The 20,969-nt window shown below is 42.5% G+C and overlaps 1 protein-coding gene across 20 annotated transcripts in view; it reads right to left on the bottom strand.

Moving 5' to 3' along the window:
* The window catches only part of MAP7D2 (MAP7 domain containing 2), a 108,187-nt gene that overhangs the window by 31,888 nt on the left and 55,330 nt on the right, over positions 1–20,969 (bottom strand). For 5 of the 20 annotated variants that reach the window (XM_077889508.1, XM_077889507.1, XM_077889511.1 and 2 more), the window contains exons 3-8: positions 20,399–20,562; positions 13,972–14,083; positions 12,783–12,881; positions 10,209–10,319; positions 8,231–8,353; positions 2,152–2,306 (exon numbers count right to left, since the gene is read on the bottom strand). In XM_077889508.1, coding sequence (XP_077745634.1) covers positions 2,152–2,306; positions 8,231–8,353; positions 10,209–10,319; positions 12,783–12,881; positions 13,972–14,083; positions 20,399–20,562 — 764 coding nt within the window. The remainder of the gene's footprint in view (positions 1–2,151; positions 2,307–8,230; positions 8,354–10,208; positions 10,320–12,782; positions 12,882–13,971; positions 14,084–20,398; positions 20,563–20,969) is intronic. The other 15 variants (XM_077889513.1, XM_077889518.1, XM_077889517.1 and 12 more) reach the window with 10 other exon arrangements.

Raw genomic sequence — 20,969 nt, 5'->3', positions numbered from 1 at the left:
CTATCACCTCATATCTGCCAGAATGGCTAAAATAAAAACAAACAAACAAACAAACAAGAAACAACAAGCATTTGCAAGGATGTGGAGAAAAAGGAACCCTTATGCACTGTTGGTGGGAATGCAAACTGGTGTAGCCACTGTGAAACACAGTATGGAGGTTCCTCAAAAAATTAAAAATAGAGCTATCATATAATCCAGTAATTCCACTGCTGGGTATTTACCTAAAGTATACAAAAACACTAATTCGAAGGGATATATGCACCCCTATGTTTATTGCAGGTTATTTACAACAGCCGAATTGTGGAAACAGCCCAAGTATCCACTGATAAATGAATGGATAAAGAGTATGTGGCATAAATGTAAAAAAAAAATACGTGGTATATAATATGCAATGGACTATTAGCTATAAAAAGAACGAAATCTTGCCATATGCAACAACATGGACAGATCTAGAGGATATTATGCTAAGCAAACTAAGTCAGAGAAAGACAAATACCATATGATTTCATTCATATGTGGAATTTAAGAAACAAAAATGAATGAAGAAAAAAAGAGATACACCAAAAAGCAGACTCTCAAATATAGAGAACAAACTGGTGGTTGCTGGAGAGGGGAAGAGATAGGTCAAAGAAGTAAAGGGGAGTAAGAGTATACTTATTGTGTTGAGCACTGAGTATGTATAGAATTGTTGAATAACTATATTGTAACTTGAAACTAATGGAACACTGTATGCCTATTGGAATTTTTTTTAAAGAATTTAAAAATGAAAAAGAAAACTGGGAAGAGTATGAAAATACATAATCACTCAGAAAAAAACTACAGGTGGGTGTAAATGTGGTTTTTAACACCCAAGACATTGAGCTGTGGACTCTAACAGTGTACCTGGTGTAATGGGGATTGCAACCTCATAGGGAGGCACCTGCCCCTGTACATCCTCCCGATGGCCTCCCTCAGCAAGAGGCAAGAGGCACGGCCTCTGTGCCTGGTAAATGGTGGGGGCTCCACAAAGGTGGCTCCCTTCTCTCTCTATTGGATTTTTCCAGAATAAATCCTCCTTGCCCCCACCCCATGCACACACACACCTTAGCCCCCTTCCACAGTAATTGACTGTACAGTAAAACCCAAGGTTCTGACACATTCACTTCTCATGTAAGAACCTCAGGGCCAAATGGATTTTAAAAACACACATGGTGTTACAAAATAAATGTCCAATAGTATAGTAATGTGACAGTCTTAAAACAGGTCCACATGTCATTTGATGCTCCTGTCTTTCCCTCGAGTGTGGGTTGGTCTTAGTGACCAACTATTGGTCTATTGTTAAGGAACAGCATATAGCAGAATGATGGTGTGTAACGTGAGATTAGAGTATAAAAGGTGCTGCAGCTCTTCCCTTGAGTGCCTGTACCCACCCCTCATTGATTTCTCAATTTGTAGGAAGCCAGCTACCATGTCATTTGGACATTCAAGCAGCTCTATAGAGAGGTCCATGCAATAAAAACCTGAGGCCAGCAGCCAGTTCTAGAAGAGACCCAGCCATGCTTTCAGAGGATTACAGCTCTGGCCATCATCCTGACTACACTGTCATGAAGAGACCCTGAACCAGAACCACCCAGCTAAACCATCCTCAATCTGTCACCCGAAGAACCAGTGTGGTAATAAACATTTGTCTTAAGCGGCTAAGGTTTGGGGTGATTTGTTATGTATCAAGCAATAATTAGTAAAAGCAGTATGGAATGTATAATTCCTATATAAATGCACATAATTGGGAATACCTGTTCAACATTTGGTTTACTGATGCTATCAGTATGATGTCAAAAATGTTTAAAGGCCACTACTGTGGATTGAAGGCTGACCTAGAATCTTAGTACTTAAAAGCAGAGAGAGGGCACTCAGAACGTTCCTTTTGACTCCTGTCCTATGGAGGGCAGGCTGTAACAAGGACAAGGTCTTTAGGAATTTGCTCCAAGGCACTTAGATTTAGGAAAATGCAAAAAGTTAAATGATTTTCAAAGGATGGGTGACTTTTTAAACTAAGTCTACCATTTGAGCAGTCTCTGGAGATTGATAGACACAGAGACCCCAGGTCAAGCACAGGGAGTAATCACATTGTCAAATAAACCAGCCCCAAGGAATGAGGGGGTTTAAACCTACCGGAGAGGCCTCCGCTCCTGCAGGGGCTCCTTTCCCAGAATCTCCTACGCCAGATGTAGACGGAGTCTTCTTCCTCTCAGCACTCCGAGTGGGAGAAGACTTGTAAGAAGATTTAAGAGGGCCAGCAGGAGCTACACGAGGACAGGCATGGGATACTAGAGAGTTACAATATCACAGCCAAAGAGACAAGGAGCACAGATGGAAAAAGTAGGGGAAGAAGGGAATTGGGAAGAACACAGTTCTGTTAAAACCTAACATGGGCAATCCACATTCTCTAAATACCACCATACTTTTTCTAGTATGTGCAGAATAGACACTATCTCAAAAGACTTCCATACATAACGTTCAAGAGTCCAGTTCGTTTCAGGAGTTCAAAGTCGGGCTTTGGAACCCAAAACTAGCACTGTCACCAAATAGCTGGATCACTCTAGGCAGGTTACTTAACCTCTCTAAATGTCACTTTCCTTGTACAGGAAAAAGTTAACACAGCAGCCCTGAAAACTGTCCTTGGAAAGGCCTGCTTACAAGGTTGGCCCTTGATCAGTACATGGAACCTTAGATTTCAGAAGGGTTCTCGCCATTAACAAGTAGCTCATATGCCTAAGCTGTATGTACAAACAACATGACTTATCCTGCTTTCCTTCAGGGTCTAGAATTCGAGTACGTAACTGGCAGGGGGAGACTATGTGACCAGCCCTCGATAAACCCTGGCCACTGAGTCTCTGAGCTTTCTTGGTTGGCAACATTTCACATATATTATCACAGCTCATTGCTGGGGGAATTAAGCATGTCCTGTGTGACTCCACTGAGAGAGGGACTCTTGGAAACTTGCACTCGGTGTCCTCTGGACTTCATCTGTGTCCCAATTCCCTCTGCTGATGTCCTGTGTAGCTTTCTACTGTACCACATCACAGCTGTGAGTGCCACCATATGCTGAGTCCTTTGAGTTCTCCTAGCAAATCTCCAAACCTGAGGCTGGTCTTGGGGATGCTGACATAGTTGGTGCCCGAAGCAGGAACTGCAAGAATGACTCTGATTCTCTGATAAATGGTAAAAGCAGTGTCTGAAAAAGAAGGCTAAAGGAATGGAGGATGATGACCTTCTGGTGCCTGGTGGCTATGGAGTCAGTCACCATGTCAAATAGCAACCGAGCTCCTGTCTGTTTTAAGCGATAAATACCTATGGTATTTAAAGATAACCCATCCAGGTTTCTTTTTTTTTAATTTTTATTTATTTATGATAGTCACACAGAGAGAGGGAGAGGCAGAGACACAGGCAGAAGGAGAAGCAGGCTCCATGCACTGGGAGCCCGACATGGGATTCGATCCAGGGTCTCCCGGATCGCGCCCTGGGCCAAAGGCAGGAGCCAAACTGCTGCGCCACCCAGGGATCCCAAGATAACCCATCCAATTCCAAGAGCTGACTTGCTGGGCCCTCTAGCTGTTTTTGGCCATGCTGGCTAAAGTGAGGGGAAAAGTACAATCCAGGTAATGTCTTTGGTTTTTATTTTCTCCTCCAAGTGGGAGTGAGACACAACCTCCTTGTTTTTTGCCATTAGTGATTTGGCTGAAATTTAAAATTCTAAGTACCGGAACCAGAACAAATCTCCACACCTGATGATTTTTGCTATGACTTTTGCATAATGGAGCCTCTGGAAAAAGGAAGACATGAAAAGAGAGGCCATCTCTAGACAGAGAGATACGTTTGGAGTTTTAAAAATCAACCCAGGTTTATTACAGATACAGAACACTTCCTCCACGAGGCCCTACCCCATGAAAGTATCACAGATACCAGCTGTGCCACTTGGGTCATGAACAAATGCTCACAGGAAAGAGCTCCTTCTCTGATGGGACCATCTAACATGGAAGTGCTGGTCAGCTCTTAATTTCTGATGCAGAGCCTAATTACATTCCTAACCTGTGATTCCTGTCATAGCTGTGAGCTGGGACAGGGTACTAAGAGGCAGTATGACCCCTTCACCCACCCCTGAGGATCAGACTCAACTGACGTCTGGTATCTGACTGGCTGGGTTAGGAACAGTTTATAACAATGGACTAGGAGTCTGACTCTACTTCCCTTCCTTTCTTCTGCTACACACACCTCAGGAAGGCAATGCATCTGTCCCCAGAGAGAGACTGCTTTTTTCCTAGGCTGTTCACTGGATAAATAAATGGGACTACAGAGATGGCAGTTGATGCAAACCTTTCCTGAATTTTTTTTAATTCAGAATTTTGTTCCTGAACATGATGTCTAATTAAGTTTATTGGTTTTTTTTTTGTTTTTTTTTTTTTTGTAAAAAGGCTCTGGTCCTTGCATTCAACCTTTCCCTATGAACAGTCATTTTAAAACTAGAGGATGACTGAGAAAATGTAAAGTCTTAATTACTGAATGGGGCACCCTGATAACAATGGCAAAAAAAAAAAACCCACCATACCTAGCACCTGTAGTGGTGCAGGGGATAGGAAGGACATTCAGGGTCTTTGTTTTCCAGAACTGTTCCTGGGAACTCTCCCCTCTTCCTGAAGAAAAACTGTGCTGTCTGTGCCAGCTGCTGTGAGCGCTTCAGATTCCAATGGACTGCTGAACACAGGCTGCATTTGACAATGTGACTGTGAGCCACAGGGCAGGCCAGTTCCTGTATGGTCCCTAAAGATCACCTCCATATGCCACCCGCACTTAGCAGGCAATGAACTCATGAACTCATGTTGTGCACAGAACTGTTTGGAACTGACCACCTCAGGCAGTACCTCTGAAAGCAAGGACTGAACTGAATTCCTTGGGCCAGAGAAACCTGGGGTGGGAGGGACCATGGTGGGAATGACACAATAGGAGCCCTGTTTGCCTATACTGCATGACCAATATATGTCCTGCTTGGGGTGCCCCAACACTGTAAACTATTTCCAGGGGACACATGTGCCCTCAGGGATTATACTCCCTGGGTATGTATTCTGACTATTATGATACTGCCTCAGCCCTGGAAGACTTTGAGACAGTTTCATCTTACTGGCCAGGCTGTATTGGGCCTGAACTGATGCCTTCGGCTAGGCTAAAAAAAAAAAAAAAGGTTCAGAAAGAAAGTTATGGAGGAAGCCATCTGGCTTTCTAAGACAGATCTTTATGGCTAATGGTCTGTGTTTTAACTGGCTAAGTCCAGAACCCCTAAAGGGTGTAAGTGAGGTCAATACTGTTGGTTGGCCTCAGCCTGTGTGGAATCCTGCTGATGGTAATTCTGCTGTAAAGATGCCTTTGCCAAGGACCAAGGGGATGGACTGTACACAAAAGAAAAGAAAAGGGGTGCCTGGGTGGCTCAGTTGGTTGAGCGACTAACTCTGGCTCAGGTCATGATCTCAGGGTCCTGGGATCGAGCCCCACGTTGGGCTCCATACTCGGCAAGGAGTCTGCTTCTCCCCCTGCTTGTGCGCTTGTGTTCTCTCTCTCTCTCTCGCAAATAAATAAAACCTTAAAAAAGAGAAGAAAAACATAGCAGGTCTAACTGCTGTCCTTGGAAAGGCCAGCTTACAAGGTTGGCCCTGGTATCAGGGAACTTGGATTCCATGAGAGCTCCCACCATTAACCGATAAGAGTGGCTTGCTGTGCCTGAGCTGTTGGTACAAACAACATGATTTATGCTGAACACTTGCTTTCCTTCTGAGAGTTTGGAATTTGGGTATGTACCTAGCAAGGGGTACCTATGTGACCAGTCTCCAATAAAAACTCTGGGCACTGAGTCTCTAATAAGTTTCCTTGGTAAGTAACACTTCACACATGTCACAACTGATTGGTGAGGGAATGTGCCCTGTATGGCTCCAGTGGAAGAGGACTCTGGAAGCTTGTTCCCGATCTTCCCCAGATTTTACCCCATGGTCTTTGCCCATTGCTGATTTTGCTCTTAGTCTTTTACTGTAATAAATCATAGTTAGGAGTCCTCCTAGAGAATCAATGATCTGCAAATGGTCTTGGGGACTTTCTGACACATTCCTTGTTCACAAAAGGGGGATACTTTCTATTTCCCAGGAATTTTTAAAGAGATAATTCATGCACCATAAAACCCTTTAAAAAGCGTACAATTTAGTGGTTTTCAGTATATTCACAAGTTTGTACAATTGTAACAACAGTCTAATTCCAGAACATTTTCAATATTCCCAAAACAAACCCTATACCCAATTTAGAATTCATTCCCTTTCCCCACTCTTCCAGTTCCTAGCATTATTGTCTTTTTGTATTTGGCTATCCTGGACAAGTCATATAAATGGACTCATATAACTTGTGGAATTTTATGTCTGGCTTCTTTCACTAAGCATAATGTTTTCAAGGTTCATCATGTAGCATGTATCAGTAATTCATTCTTCTGTATAGCTGAGTAATATTCCACTTTATGGACATACCACATTTTGTTTATCCATTCATCTGTTGATGTACGTTTGAGTTGTTTCTACTTTGTGGCTAATGCTGCTAAGAACTACTCAGGGACAGTTATTTTGTGTTTTCAATTTTCTGGGCTCTATACATAAGAGTGCAACTGCTAGGTCACATGGTAACCCTATGTTTAACCTTTTGAGGAACTTGCCAGGCTGTTTTCCAAAGTGAGTACATCATTTTACATTCTCACCAGCAACGTATGAAGGTTACAATTTCTCCACATCCTCGCCAACACATATTTACCCTATTTTCTTTTAATTTTGGCCATCCTATAAGTGTGAAGTGGTATCTCATTGTGGTTTTGACATACATTTCCCTAATGACTAATGATGTTGAGCATCTTGTCATGTGCTTATTGGCCATTTGTATATCTTCTTTGTGGAAATAGTACAACTACTCAGAAACTAGTAGGCTATTTCTAAAAACTAGTTAGAAATAGAGGATCATATGTCATTTATATGTCATCTAAGTGAACATACTATTTTGGGAACTAAGACCAACCCTGCCTTATTGTGGATACAATGTTGCTAATCTGCAAACAGAGAATGTCAGCCCTCATTAATCTTGCCATGACAATTTGATCCGATTTAGTCAAGAGAAGCTTTGACAGTGTGGCCTAGAGTTTCTCAGACTTCACTGTGCAGGTCTCCTGGGGCCTGAGAGTATGTCTTCCTAATAATCTCCCAGGCGATACCAATGTTGATGGTCTATGGGCCACCCCTTGAGCAGCAAGGCTCTAGACATTTATTGAGCTCTTACTGTGCCAATCATGGTCTTATCTCATTTAATCCTCATGACAATTTAAAGTATTTCAATTTTATAGATAAGGAAATTGAGGCTTGGAATGCCTGGATGGCTCAGTTGATTAAGTGTCCAACTCTTGATTTTGGCTGAGGCCATGATCTCAGAGTTGTGGGATCAAGCCTTGTGTCATGCTCCACACTCAGTGGGGAGCTTGCTCAAGATTCTCTCTCTCCCTCTACCCACCCCAACTCCCCATGAGTGTGCTTACACTTGTGCACGTCCTCTGTCTCTCTAAAGTAAACAAGTCTTTAAAAAAAAGGAAACTGAGGGGCAGCCTCGGTGGCTCAGCAGTTTAGTGCCACCTGCAGCCCAGGGTGTGATCTTGGAGACCCGGGATCGAGTCCCACATTGGGCTCCCCGTTTGGAGCTTGTTTCTCCCTCTGCCTGTGTCTCTGCCTCTCTCTTTCTGTGTGTCTCTCATGAATAAATAAATAAAATCTTTTTTAAAAAAGGAAACTGAGGCTTAGAGAGGTTAATTAATTTACCCAAAGTGGTAAGACCTAGCAAGTGTCAAATCCGGTTATAGGACTCCAGAGACTGTGGTTTACAGGCTACTTTGCCAAATCATCTCTTTAAGAAAGTCTACTAACCTCCATAGCTCATGAAATAGATTTTTTTCCCTAATCCACATGCCCTCAATCATAAAATAATTTACTTACCTCTGTGACACTGAAAAGAAAAAAAACAAACATAGTAACAGCAAAACACTGGTAGGTAGAAAATGTTATTAACCATTGAAGACATTTCTCAAAGTCAGCAAATGGGAAACAAAATACAAAAATTCAGGAATAACCTGTAGGTCAACCAATACCACTTTGGGCATTTTCCTTGGCGTCACCAACTTGGCCTCTTTTACCTGAGTCACTGGCCTGCTCAGAGAGCATGAGTACACTTCTGCTTCTGGCTAAAGAAGCCTGTGTGGGTGTCAACAGTCGCATAACAAGAAAGGTTTCCATGGGACTAAGGTGTGTACGATGAGCTGAGGGATGGAATCAAATGAAAAATTTAAAAAGCAAAATTAAAACAAAATAAAATATTTAAAACAAACACAGATTATGATGCAAATTAACTTTTGGGTGGCAGAATGAATGTGGAAAATAAAAATATTTTAGCAAAGGATGGATTTGGAGTTTGTCATAGTAAAATAAAACAAATGATGTGTCCTTTGGGGTTTGGGAGAACACGTTAATTCTTTTGGGGTGCCAGAATTCATTGAATATGCTATTATAGTATCACAATATTACCTGTATCACTTAAAGAGAATTAGCCCATCTCCCAAGATGTAATATGGACTCAAGAAACCATTTACTCACCAAGTAGATCTACCATTGTAAAAAGATTACTCCTATGAAACACTTTAGGGTCTTCTGTTAAAAAACATTTCATTATACACTGATTTTGTGATCGTATAAATATGCATCTGTTCATACTTTTTCTATGTACATAAGGGCAAAAATTAAATAAGAACCACAAAAACAAAAATAGCCAACTAATTATCGGCTTTAATGGAAGTAGCAGTAATCATAATCTAAAATTCAGTGACTGAAATGTCATTTTGATGGCTTTGGAATGTATTATGTGGTAACGGATTAACTTTTCCATTACTTTGAATTTCTTGGGTACCCATTAGCCAGTAAATGGTTTGGGAATTATATTTTTCAATTTATAATCCACAAGCAGATAATTCAGTTGCCAACAATATGCAATAACATACTGATATCTTTACATAGTAATCAATGCAAATATGAATTTAACCTCAATTTGTAACCATGTGAATTAATGAAAACACATGGAATACACTCACTATGGAAAAGCTATACAGAATTAAAAGCAAGTAGATGTTTTCTCATTCAGCTCTCAATTAATTCAAGGTTTCCAGTGTTCAGTTCAACAATGAACTGCATCAGAGATCAGCAACATTGACACTTATGGGGTCTCTGACACACGACAGGCCTCTGTGCTGGAGGTGCAAGGTCAATGCCAGTGAAAAACAATCAGCAAGGCATACTGGCCTCTTCAAAGTCACGAACACTCTCCTGCTTGCCCCTTGGTAATGCCTAGCCTGTTAAATATTCTACTGGCACCTGGCACTTCTCCAAAGATGTTTTAAAATATGCATTTAATGCATAGAGAGCTTCCCTCTCTTCCTTAACCTACATACTCTGAAAGGTATAAAGTCATATGTTTAGTGACTTATCTGAGCCTCTGTTGGAACACAACCAGTTTTAAATCTATTCAGTTTCTGGAACCGGCACATGTCCATATCACTTTCCACCTCAAAATGAGTGCCGGAACAGGCCACCCATCCTATTCTCCTTTTAAAGGCTTCATATTAGCTCTGAACTTCTGTTTTCAAAACAGAAGTGGGCAGGCCTACAAACCACAGACAACAGCAGAGTCCCATTTTTTTCATACATCTAAGTTTTCCACATATATCTGCATGATCAATTCTGCTGTTTCTGGCTGATCAACTAGATCACATCAATAACCAGGCTGTTACTTTTTTAACAGTCCCATGTGCCCATTGGTCAATTAATTCTAGGGCACGATAACTCCTACATGCACTGTGGAAAATCCAATAATCCCTTTCAGACTGAAAGAATATCATAAATTCCTGTACCTATTCAACAATGACCTGGCTCTAAAGAGCGATGTCACTTTCCAAAGTCCAATTAAGCAAGGCCCTGGGGCTCCCACATTCAGACCACAAGGCTGAATTCAAATAATGGAGGTACTTGCAGAAGGCTCAAGAGGGGCTCTCACAAAGACCGATGTTAAGACACTCACACTAGAAAGAAGAAAACCACAGAGACCAGGTCTACACATTCACTTGCCTCGGTCTGGGGAATAGGATATTGCCACGGTGGATGAAGACAGGCGCTTACTCATGGGAGGCTCCGTCTGCTTTGGCAAATTCATGGTTGATGTTGAAAGTTTGTCACATGCTGCAGAGAAACGCATTAAAGACATTGGTATTCATACCACTGTAGACTGAGAAACACATAGCCCCAAGTGTTCTTCCTGTCCTCATCCACACGCCTCCTAAACAGCTGTGGCACAGCACACGGCTTCCATCATCCAGCTATGTACTTAGCCTATCTGGAAATGCACAGGCCAAGGCACCCATCAGTCTGAAGCAAGATCTTCTCTTCAATTTCAAATAGTCAACCTCACTCAACTGTTCAACTAAAGCCATGCTAATTCTGCCAGCAAATCATTTCCTGCATCCAAGGATCTTAAGCATATTCAGACTCCACAAAAACAAAACCAATCTGGACCCAGAGACAAATCACCACTGGAAAATGTTCAGTGGTCTGAGACTGTGTGAGCTGAAAGCAGACTTTTTCTGAAGGTTATCTACAAGCTCAGGGTGGAGAAAGAAATAATAATGGAATGCAAGTCACTGTATTTAAAGCAAAACAATCTTTAGCAATTGGTTTCTTCCTCCTCTCCAGAGATGGGATCACAATAGCGCTTTTCTAATGCTGTGACTGTTTATGGTTAGGATTTTAACATGTGGTCCTGCGTTTGGTATTCCTAATTTCCAGGCATTATTTTGGACTGGTTTCTAAATTAAACCATTATAGCAAATGAAGAGGTGCTAATAATGCCCTGTCAAGCCATATCAAAGCCTGAGGCAAAAGGAAAGATGTGTGTCCTTGGCTTTAAAGGAAGCAAACTCATCACTAATATGTTCAAAATGTATTCCTCTCATCTTGTTTCCAAATAAGAAAACTGCCATCTTTTACAATGTGTCGTGATCAAGTGACAATCTTTTTTTTTTAATTTATTCATGAGAGACACAGAGAGAAAGAGAGAGAGAGAAGCAGAGGGAGAAGCAGACTCCATGCAGGGAGCCTGATGTGGGATTTGATTCTGGGTCTCCAGGATTACTCCCTGAGGCGAAGGCAGATGTCCAATCACTGAGCCACCTGGTATCCTTCAAGTGACAATCTTAAATACATTTTAATTATCTTAAGCTGGGACGCCTGGGTGGCTCAGCGGTTTAGTGCCTGCCTTCAGCCCAGGGCATGATCCTGGAGCCCAGGGATCGAGTCCCACTTCAGGCTCCCTGCATGGAGCCTGCTTCTCCCTCTGCCTGTGTCTCTGCCTCTCTGTGTGTGTCTCGTGTCTCTCATGAATAAGTAAATAAAATCTTTCAAAAAAATTATCTTAAGCTGAAGTGTAATTATAATAAATTCTATTTTGGTATAAATAAAATATTTAAATTTAAAAAGTGAGTTTTAATATATCTACCAATTTTTCAGCATTTTTCAACTACTTTAATGAAAAAAAAATTAACCAGTAGAAAGTCCATAAGACTATGTGTAAAGGGGTACACATTCCACCCTTCTGCCTGATCTCCAATATGGCTGGCTCAGTATGGTACTTGTCTTTAGAAATTTGATATTTTGTTCACCATGGATTTTTCTGCATTAACTGTGATTTATTCAAATATTATTTCGTCTTCATAAGGTGCTCCCTTAAACTGTATGCCCGAGTTAAGTACTGTGGTTGCCTCATTCTGGCCCCAAGCCCTGGGTGAGATTCTCAAGGGGTAATTATCAACTCTACCTACTGCCCCATCTCTTTTAGAGGAAGACCAGTGCCACACTATAGTTAATTTGGCCCATGGAATAAATTCTCTGCTACTCAGCAACACAATAAGGATATTTGTCAAAAGAATGCTGGAAACCAAGGATATTTATTTCTACCGCTGTAATTTTATCTGTACTGCTGGTAAATACTGCATCCCTTTTATATTTTGTGTTTTCTTTGCTAGCCAAAGATGGATTGAATTTCTAAAGTCTTTATTAAATGAGAGAAAAGTTTTACTAATTCCACTCTTGTTCTAGACCCTAAGAATTTCGCAGGTCTGTATCCAAAAACAAAGAGCCTATTAGAGAGATGAAATCAAGAACAAAGCAAACTTATCTCCTTGTTTGGGTTCCCAGTGTTAGTACTGATAAACTCCCTACCACTCCATCTCAAACACTTCTTCCAGGAATCCATCACATTAACATCTAAAACTCTATAGAGCACAGGTTTTGGTAATCAGAAGTGACTCAAACACCCTACTACATAATGCCTAAAACCAATTAATTAATGAGAATGTTAAAGATCTAAATGCACAAAAATCAAACACTGACAATATTTTCAAGACAGAAGTTAGTGAGCTAAGGATGAAATGTCTCCAGGGCACTACGGTGTATGTAAGGCATGCACAGCTCCATGATGACAGAGGAACAAAGAAATATGAGGATGTCATTCACATTTCTAGAAAAAAAGTTCTAAGGGGCCAGTCTAAGAAATCAACTGTAAAAGTGCTCGAGACAGACACAGTGATGGAGGGGAATGATCAGAACAGTCATCACAAAACGCTATGGCACGGTGAAGCTCAGATATACCGTTGGTGGACTCGGCAGCGGTGGCAGTGGTCCCTGGGTCCGGAGGGAGGGTGCTGGCTGCTAAACCTAGAGGAGGGGGTGGGGTATTTTCTGATTCACCTACACAGCAAAAAATCAGAGCAAAGAGAGGTAAAAGAAAAAAGTCCCAATTCCTGGTTGACTTTAGTTTTAACTAGGAAATTAGAAAAACTGAAATGGGTTATTGACTCCTCAAAAAGAAAAAAATAAAGTGCTGACAAAAGGTTAAAAGCACAATACAGCAAAGTCAAACAACTGTACTACAAATAGAACCCATCTGTTCTCAGAGCTAGTATACAGCTCCTGTGTAACATAATGACAAGATCACAGAAGACGCTGAAGAGAAAGGACACCCAGAGACTATTAACAGTCCACACATTAAACACTTGAAAATTTAAAGATGAGTATGAACCAAAAAATGAAATAAGTCACCTTGAAACAAAATTGAAAGAGCAACAAAAATGAATAATGAGGAAGGAAAACCCCCAGCCCCTTTTGGAGGGTAACCGCTGCTCAACCCTGCAGGGCCATGGTGCAGCAGGGACTTAGTCTACTGCTATCTAACCTTCCCTGAAATCAGATTATCGCCAGGCTTGTCAGGTGCATCTGGTTAACCAGGCTCTGCATTCATTTTCTTTCTTTCTTTTTTTTTGTATATATATATTTTTTTGGAGTTCGATTTGCCAACATATAGCATAACACCCAGTGCTCATCCCGTCAAGTGCCCCTGTCAGTGCCTATCACTCAGTCATCCCATCTCCCCCACCCACCTCCCCTCCACCACCCCTTGTTCATTTCCCAGAGTTAGGTGTCTCTCATGTTCTGTCACCCTTACTAATATTTCCCACTCATTTTCTCTCCTTTCCCCTTTATTCCCTTTCACTATTTTTTATATTCTCCGAATGAAGCATTCATTTTCTTTGCTTTTCTTATGCTTTACCTTAAAGCCCAGTTATTCTATCAACTGCTGTTTGCTAGCAAAAAGAACCCAGAAATTCCCTTCTTGAGAAATGCATACGCAGGAAGCTTGGCATCACATCTGAAAAAGGTACCTGCAGATGATTACAAAGCATCCCCCGGATCCAGTGGCACCAGCCTGTGCCCATTATCTCCTGCCTGCCTCATGATCTCCCACCAGGGCCCTGCAATGCAGGGACAGCCCTTCACTCACCATCACGACCTCCAGGCCCAGTGGCCAGCGAAGCTCCCCATGAGCACTTCTTCTTCAGCTCCAGTTGCTGTGTGCGCTCCAGGGACCGGCGCATCATCGCCTCCAGCCGCTCCTGCCCAATTTACGCAAGGGAGAGCAACATAACCACCCAGCCCCACTGTGCTACTGTGCTGCTGTGCTTCAGGGCTCAGGGTGAGTCACCAAACGGGGCTCTCAGTGCTCAGCATCCAAAACCCAAGCACACGTGCTCTCCCCACCACACTAGCAGATCTTAGTGGGTGGAGAGTAAACAATGCAGCTAGTGCTGGCTCTCAGCCCCAGGGGACAGGCTGCTGCAGCAGCCAGGCCTTGATTTAAGAATAATGCCAGACAAGCATTAACCCCTTCAGACCTGTCTCAAGTCTCGTTTTTGCCCCATTGAGTAGAACTGGAATTGTGCTCTGGAACCAAGGGCATTTTCTCTAGTAGAAAAGCATAAAGCATTCTGGTTTGAAAATATTTTAATAAAAATATAATTTGATTTTTTATAGCCTTAAGCATAGCTTTTTGGGGTGATACCTGGCTTTGAGATCTATTTTACCAAGACTCATTTTCATCTTAGAAATTCTTAAAAGGGAATCAATTGTTTTCTCCATTGTAATAATTTTCTCTTATACAGTATTCAGGGGATAATGCTGCATATTTCAAAACTTAAAAGAGACAAGAGTAGGGAACCTCCTAGCCATAAAATAAAGCATCTATGCATTCTCAAGGAGTTATATGGGGGGGAGGGGAGGAAGAACTAAATAGTTTTTAGCCAGAAGAGGAAAAAAAACAACAACTAGGCTTCTCCCTTACCAGAGCATTTATTAAAAGCACTCTCCTATGTTAATCAAAGTGTTATTTTTATAAAGTTGGGTCTGAATGCTGGCAAATATTTCCTTGGCACTGGAGTGAAGCTATTCTAATTTTGTATTCCCCACCATCCCAATGACACTGCAAATACCACATCTTCTTTCTACCTCCACTGGACAAGGCCTGAAGCAAGGTAAACAGGTATATACTGATGCCCTTTTGCCTTCATATCAACCTTGAGCTGCTCTAGTAAATGGGCTCATCCTAGCCCAACTCCAAAACAATAAGATAACTATTTTCTCATGGCTTGAATAAAAAGCAAGCAAAATTAATTTAGGGCAGCACCAACTGCATAACCATAACTTAAGAATCAGGGAAAGGTTCCTTTATTTCACTTACTAGAAACACAGAAAGGTCACTTAAGAGGTATCTGGATCTATCCGTTTTGTCTATACCAGAGGGATGGGATGAGCATTATCCACATCTCGGCTTCCTCTGCATATTTTTTTTCTCTGAATAGCACTTTGCTAAGAGATGGCCTCTCCAGGGACCTCTGAGTAGAAAGGGGATTTTTTTCTCCTGTAAGTCTCAGATTTTTATTTGCTCTAGTTTTTGGCTGAGACTACAATCATGAGTGTGCATTTCCTAGCAGAGTCCTGTCTTCATGACCCTGGCCCACTAAATTCTGAGAGCCAACCCCCGGGGCCTACCCAAGAAAAGTTGGCAGTTTGGAGGGACTAGAGCTTTTTGACTATTTGATACCTGAAGTACAGTCGCTTGAGACTGAGGTTGAGGCTGAAAGGTATTTCATTATATGGATTTAACATAAAGTATTTAACCAATGACCTAATTTAAGTGTTGAAACCTTTTACCTCAGAGTGAATTTAGTATTGAGTGAGTTATGGGAGATTTCCTACATGCCAAAGGACCTCATAAGACAGTCCTTCATTTACCAGGGGACCAATAACAACAAATAACATCAAGACCTGCCAGCCAAACTTACTGAACAGCTATATAGGAGTGTAATTATAAGGGAATGCTCACCCAACACCAGACCTACTTACGGACTGTTTGGTTACCTTAAAAACAAAACAAAAAAACCTTCTGCCATCTACCTCCAACCTACTAAGCTGCTCCAAATTCCACTGTTAGAGATACATTCCTTTGAATCATAAGCAGGATTATGAAAATGAAGCTATCCCTGAGAGAGAGCACAATCACTCTGTGTTACCCACTTTTGCAGAGATGATGAAAAATACATGGTAACCAAGCTCAAACTCTATGGTAAAGAGACTTACAGAACCCAAAGTCATTAGAATGGGGTGATTCAAACATGTCAAAATCAAAACTGGTCCAGGGGTACCTGGGTGGCTCAGTCAGTTAAGCGTCTGCCTCTGGCTCAGGTCATGATCTCAGGGTCCTGGGATCGAGGCCCAAGTTGGGCTCCCTGCTCAAGTGGGGAGTCTGCTTCTCTCTATGCCCCTCCTCTTGCTCATGTGTTCTCTCTCTCCCTTTCTCATATAAATAAATAAATCTTAAAAAAACTAAACTGGCTCACTTCTCTTTTGTTAGAGGTTAGCCCTATATAAGTCACTATTATTGTGTGTGTGTGTGTGTGGGGGGGGTGTTTTTGTTACTTCATTTGATGGAATGAGGATGAGGGCACCTGGGTGGCTCAGTCTATTAAGTGTCTGACTCTTGGTTTCTGCTTCACCTCATGTCATGATTTCAGGGTCATGGGATGGAGCCCTGCATAGGGCTCAGTGCTTGAATGTGGAGTCTACTTGAGATTCTCTCCCTTTCCCTCTCCTTCTGTCCCTCCCCTTGTGTTCATGCTCAGAAGTATGCTCATGCTCACTCACTCTCTCTCTCAAATAAACAAAATCTTTTAAAAAATTGGGATTACATTACCTGCATTACCAAATCACTCAGGTCTACGAGACGATGACTAGCATAGTAAGTAAGTCCTTAACCAATACTGAGTTCAAATTTGAAAAGGGAAATTATTAACAGGACAGTTACTTAAAGCAGTGATTCTCAAACTTGGGGAGCCTGCATCAGAATCCCCTGGAGGGCTTGTTAAACACCAATTGCTGGGCCCCACATGCAGAGTTTCTGATTCTACAGGTCTAAGGTGATACCTGCTAAGAATTTGCATTTCTGAAAAGTTCCCAGGTGATGTGGATGCTGCTGGCCATGGAACTCACTATGAGAACCACTGGTTAGAGGAAAGGGTGAGCATAAAAGAGCGTGCAAGAAAGTTCAATCACACCAGAAGAACAGTATTAATAAATATTAGAGCTGCATACTGCATACAGAAATTCCTGCCAAATTCTAGTTCTCCTGAGTATCATCAGATGATCAATAGAGGATGGGGAAAAGCAAGGCAGATTCTTGTCCTTAGAATGTCCTCTATTGGGAATTGCTTAGTGGAAGGAAGGAATGAAGGGATCTCACCTATGGACCCTTTAGCTCTGGCTCTAGATCTGCCTAGATGAAATCAGAGGAGAATAACCAAGATGACTTATGGAGCTGGCTGACGAATATAAAAGCCCTCTGGAAGGGCACAGCTCAGGTACTGTTGATGAACCAGAGAGCCATCTCTGGCAGAAGTGGAGAGCTGGCTGTGCCTTTTCCACTGCCCTTACAACATGTGTTCTGGGGAAAACAATGTGGGGACAAGCCCCCAGGGGTTCGTAGAAGGGGTCTGCAGAAGGTTTTTCTCTTTACATACAGATGTTTATATCTGGCCAGAAGGCCACATAGGCCCCATGGCCCCATGCCAGCCAATGCCCTCTGAGACCAGCTAGCTCTCAGCTCAGTGAAGTTTTTGTTTAGGGGAGTTTAGAAATTTCTTCTTCTTTTTTAAAAATTTATTCATGAGAGACAAAGAGACAGAGGTAGAGACATAGGCAGAAGGAGAAGCAGGCTCCCTGCAGGGAGCCCGATGCAGGACTTGATCCTAGGATCCCAAATAACGACCTGAGCCAAAGGCAGATGCTCAACCACTGAGCCACCCAGGTGCCCCAGAAATTTCTTCTTTTTACATTCAGACTGGTGGGTTTTGTTAGGTATCAAGCAATAAGAGTATGAGAAGTATGAGATGAAGTTACTCTTTGAAAGAGGCCTTTCCTGGTTATCTGTTGAGCATGAGAAACATGGAGCTAGCTTCACCAAATCCGCACTTCTAGTCAGGAAACTATACTCCCCCAAGTGGAGAATGGGGGAGTACCTTGTGTTGTCAGCCCTAACCCACGTAGGTAACAAGTTTATTCTAAAAGCTTGATTCTTGAGAGCTGTGTGGCATGTAAGAATTAGAAGAACCTACCTTGTGGAGAAAGTAGCCTTCAGCTAGATAATGAGCTCAAGGTCAATATCTCAAGTAGACACTGGTTATCTCCTTCCCCAGGACAGGCCTGACCAGCCTCCAGCTCTCCCAGTCCTGAAAACCTCTGGAAACCAAGCTGTTTGTGGTGCCCACTTCTGTACTGGCAGACAGGAAGCCCCCTGGTCAAGTCTGGGGCTCACCCACACATATGTGAGGAGTTACCAAGAGCAACATCCTGGCAACTCTAAGGACATGGAACCAAGACAGGGCTAGGAAGGAGGTGTGGAGTCAACAGGTCTTTTCTGAGCTCCTAAGATCAGCCCCAGAGAGTTGGGACTTGGCAGGCAAACCAAATACTTTCCAATAAGTTACAGAAGCAAAATGGGCTGAAATGGAATGAACCATTCCTGCAGATATTTCTCTCTGGTTAATAAAGACAGAACATGACAAGAACAAGAAAAGACTGAAGAATCTATGTAGCCACGTGCCAAGCAGGGGGCAGCCCTGCCAAAGATTTCCAGGGAACCATGAGGGTAAATGCAGGGTTCTCCTTTGGAAAGGGGCCCCTGCAATGTAGACCTACCTGTCCTCTCTAAAGATCACCCACAAGAATGCCAAGCAGGTCTAAGCATCAGCAGACTGCTGACACTGATGTGGTTAACAGGCTGGCCTGCGTGTGGAAAGTTCTTAAGCTCCACCTGGGACTCCAGAGGCCATGAAGGTAGAAGCTGTGGCAGAGGAAGGCTGCTGTTTCCTTGTGTTGCTACACAACCAGGCTCTCAGCCCTGCCCTGCTGTGTCTGGGGAAAAGAGGGAAGCAAGCTCAGCATGTATGTGTAGTGACAAAAATCAGGCAGCATCCCCCATTCCCCATTATCATCCATGTTAGGGGTAAAAGGAAGCACACAAAGCAAACAGAAAATTATCTTAAAGTGCAACCAGTAAAGATTCAGCTGAAGTCACTGAAGGGAATGTAACATTTCTGAACACTACTCTATGCAAGGTGCTTTGCTGGGTACTTTCACAAAAGTCACTTCCTTTAATTCCTGTGACTACCTCTGTTTTGGGCAGAAGAGACTGAGTTATAGGGATATGAAGAGCTAGGTGACTTGTTCCTGGCTACCAAATGCCCAGTAGTAGAGCTGGGATTTGCACAGGGAGCAGACGAATCCATGCAGCCATCAGGCCACAGCCAACAATGGTAAAGTGGGGCTAAGACCCTTGCAATGACTTTCATTTGCCAAGAGGGACAAAGAAATCATCATTTAAATGAGTGCTTTGTGGGCAAAGATGAGTCTAATTGTGTGTGTGTGTGTGTGTATACATGCGTACATGTTCATGGGTTTTTTTTTTTCCATTTAAAAAAGAGGAAGGGGTAAAAGATATATAGTCATAAATCAAACAGATTTAAAAAGACACCAAACCTATATAAATGTCTCTGAATCCTATAGAACTGGTGATTAACCTCTGTACTGTTCATACTAAATGATGAGTCATTATAGCTTATGAATAAAAAATGATCATCACCTGATACAAGGCTATGATTACATCCTTAAAATACACTTGTTAAGAAAATCTACTCTCCAAATATGCTTTCTAAATATATTTTCAAAGTTTAGTAATAAAGGACTCTGCAAAAAAAAAAGAAAAGAAAAAAATAAAGGACTCTGCAGTGGTAATAACGATCCATTTCTCTTTTAAAAGGTAACTGTAGAGAAAGGATGATTAAAGCAAGGAACTGCATTAAAATTTACATATACTAGCATCTTTGTATTTGAAGGCAGACAGTTTGCTGTGAATAAGACAACCAAGTTACCCTCTGCCCTCACATCCCTTCCCCTAGCCTCATGTCTGCCCTAAAGGCACAGGTTCCCAGCACAACCCCCAGACTACACTACCAGGCCCCTATCCATCATCCTCTCTGAGTCTCAAAGTCAGAGAAGGTTAGGTCTGGAAGAAGCCTTGGAGACTGCCAAATTCAACGCCTCACTTCAGAGATAAGCAAATCAAGCAAATACCCAGACAGTCTAAATGGCTTATCCAAGGTCACAGAACAAATTAACACCTGAGTCGAATGGGTAAATCTCTTCATCCCTACTCCAGGGCTTGCTGTCTTGCTGCTGAGAAAAGGCATGGTGAGGTACCAGAGAGAAAGCTCAGTAGTAAATCTCTCTCGTATCCCAGAGCTGGGCAGGACACTTGGATGCCCTTGAGCACCAAGCCCTGTGGGAGCCACTGTGATGGCTTAGAGGTCCTGGGACTTTACCTCCTCCTCCCGGAGCTTCTGCTTCCTCTTCTCTTCCACAGCAGCCCTCTTCTGGTCCTCCCGCTGCCGCTGTTCTTCCAGTTTCCGCCATCGCTCCTCAATTTGCTTTTCATACTGGAGCTTAGCTCTTTTCTGTTTCTCCAGGATCTGCTGCTCCCGGGCAGCTGGGGGAAGGAAAGTGGAAGAGAAGTGTCATTACCAGAGCACCCCACACTGTTTGGATTAACCAAAATGCAGCAGCAAGAGACAAAAAACCAAAACCAAAACCAAAACCAAAACAAACAAACAAAAAGCACCCGGTGAGATTCTAGGCTACAGTGCTTGAGATGAAGGGTTCTGGCATCTCTGCCACTAGCTGGGGGACTCTGGGCATGCTAACTACATCATCTCTCTGCCTTGGTTACCTCTTCTGTGAAGTGGGGACCATTGCGTCTGCAAAATCACAGTGTGGTGAAGATTAAATGAGGCTGTGCGTGGAAAGTACACAGTAACTGCCCCTGTACACGGGAGCCACAGCTCCTGCTGCTATCACCAAGTCAGATCTGTCATGGTGGCCAAGCCATACACTAGG

This window comes from Canis aureus, chromosome X, assembly GCF_053574225.1.
Source record: "Canis aureus isolate CA01 chromosome X, VMU_Caureus_v.1.0, whole genome shotgun sequence".
NCBI classification, from domain to species: Eukaryota; Metazoa; Chordata; class Mammalia; order Carnivora; family Canidae; genus Canis; species Canis aureus.
The sequence above is the reverse complement of the archived record's forward strand: the minus strand, read 5'-3'. Positions and strand labels throughout refer to the sequence as shown.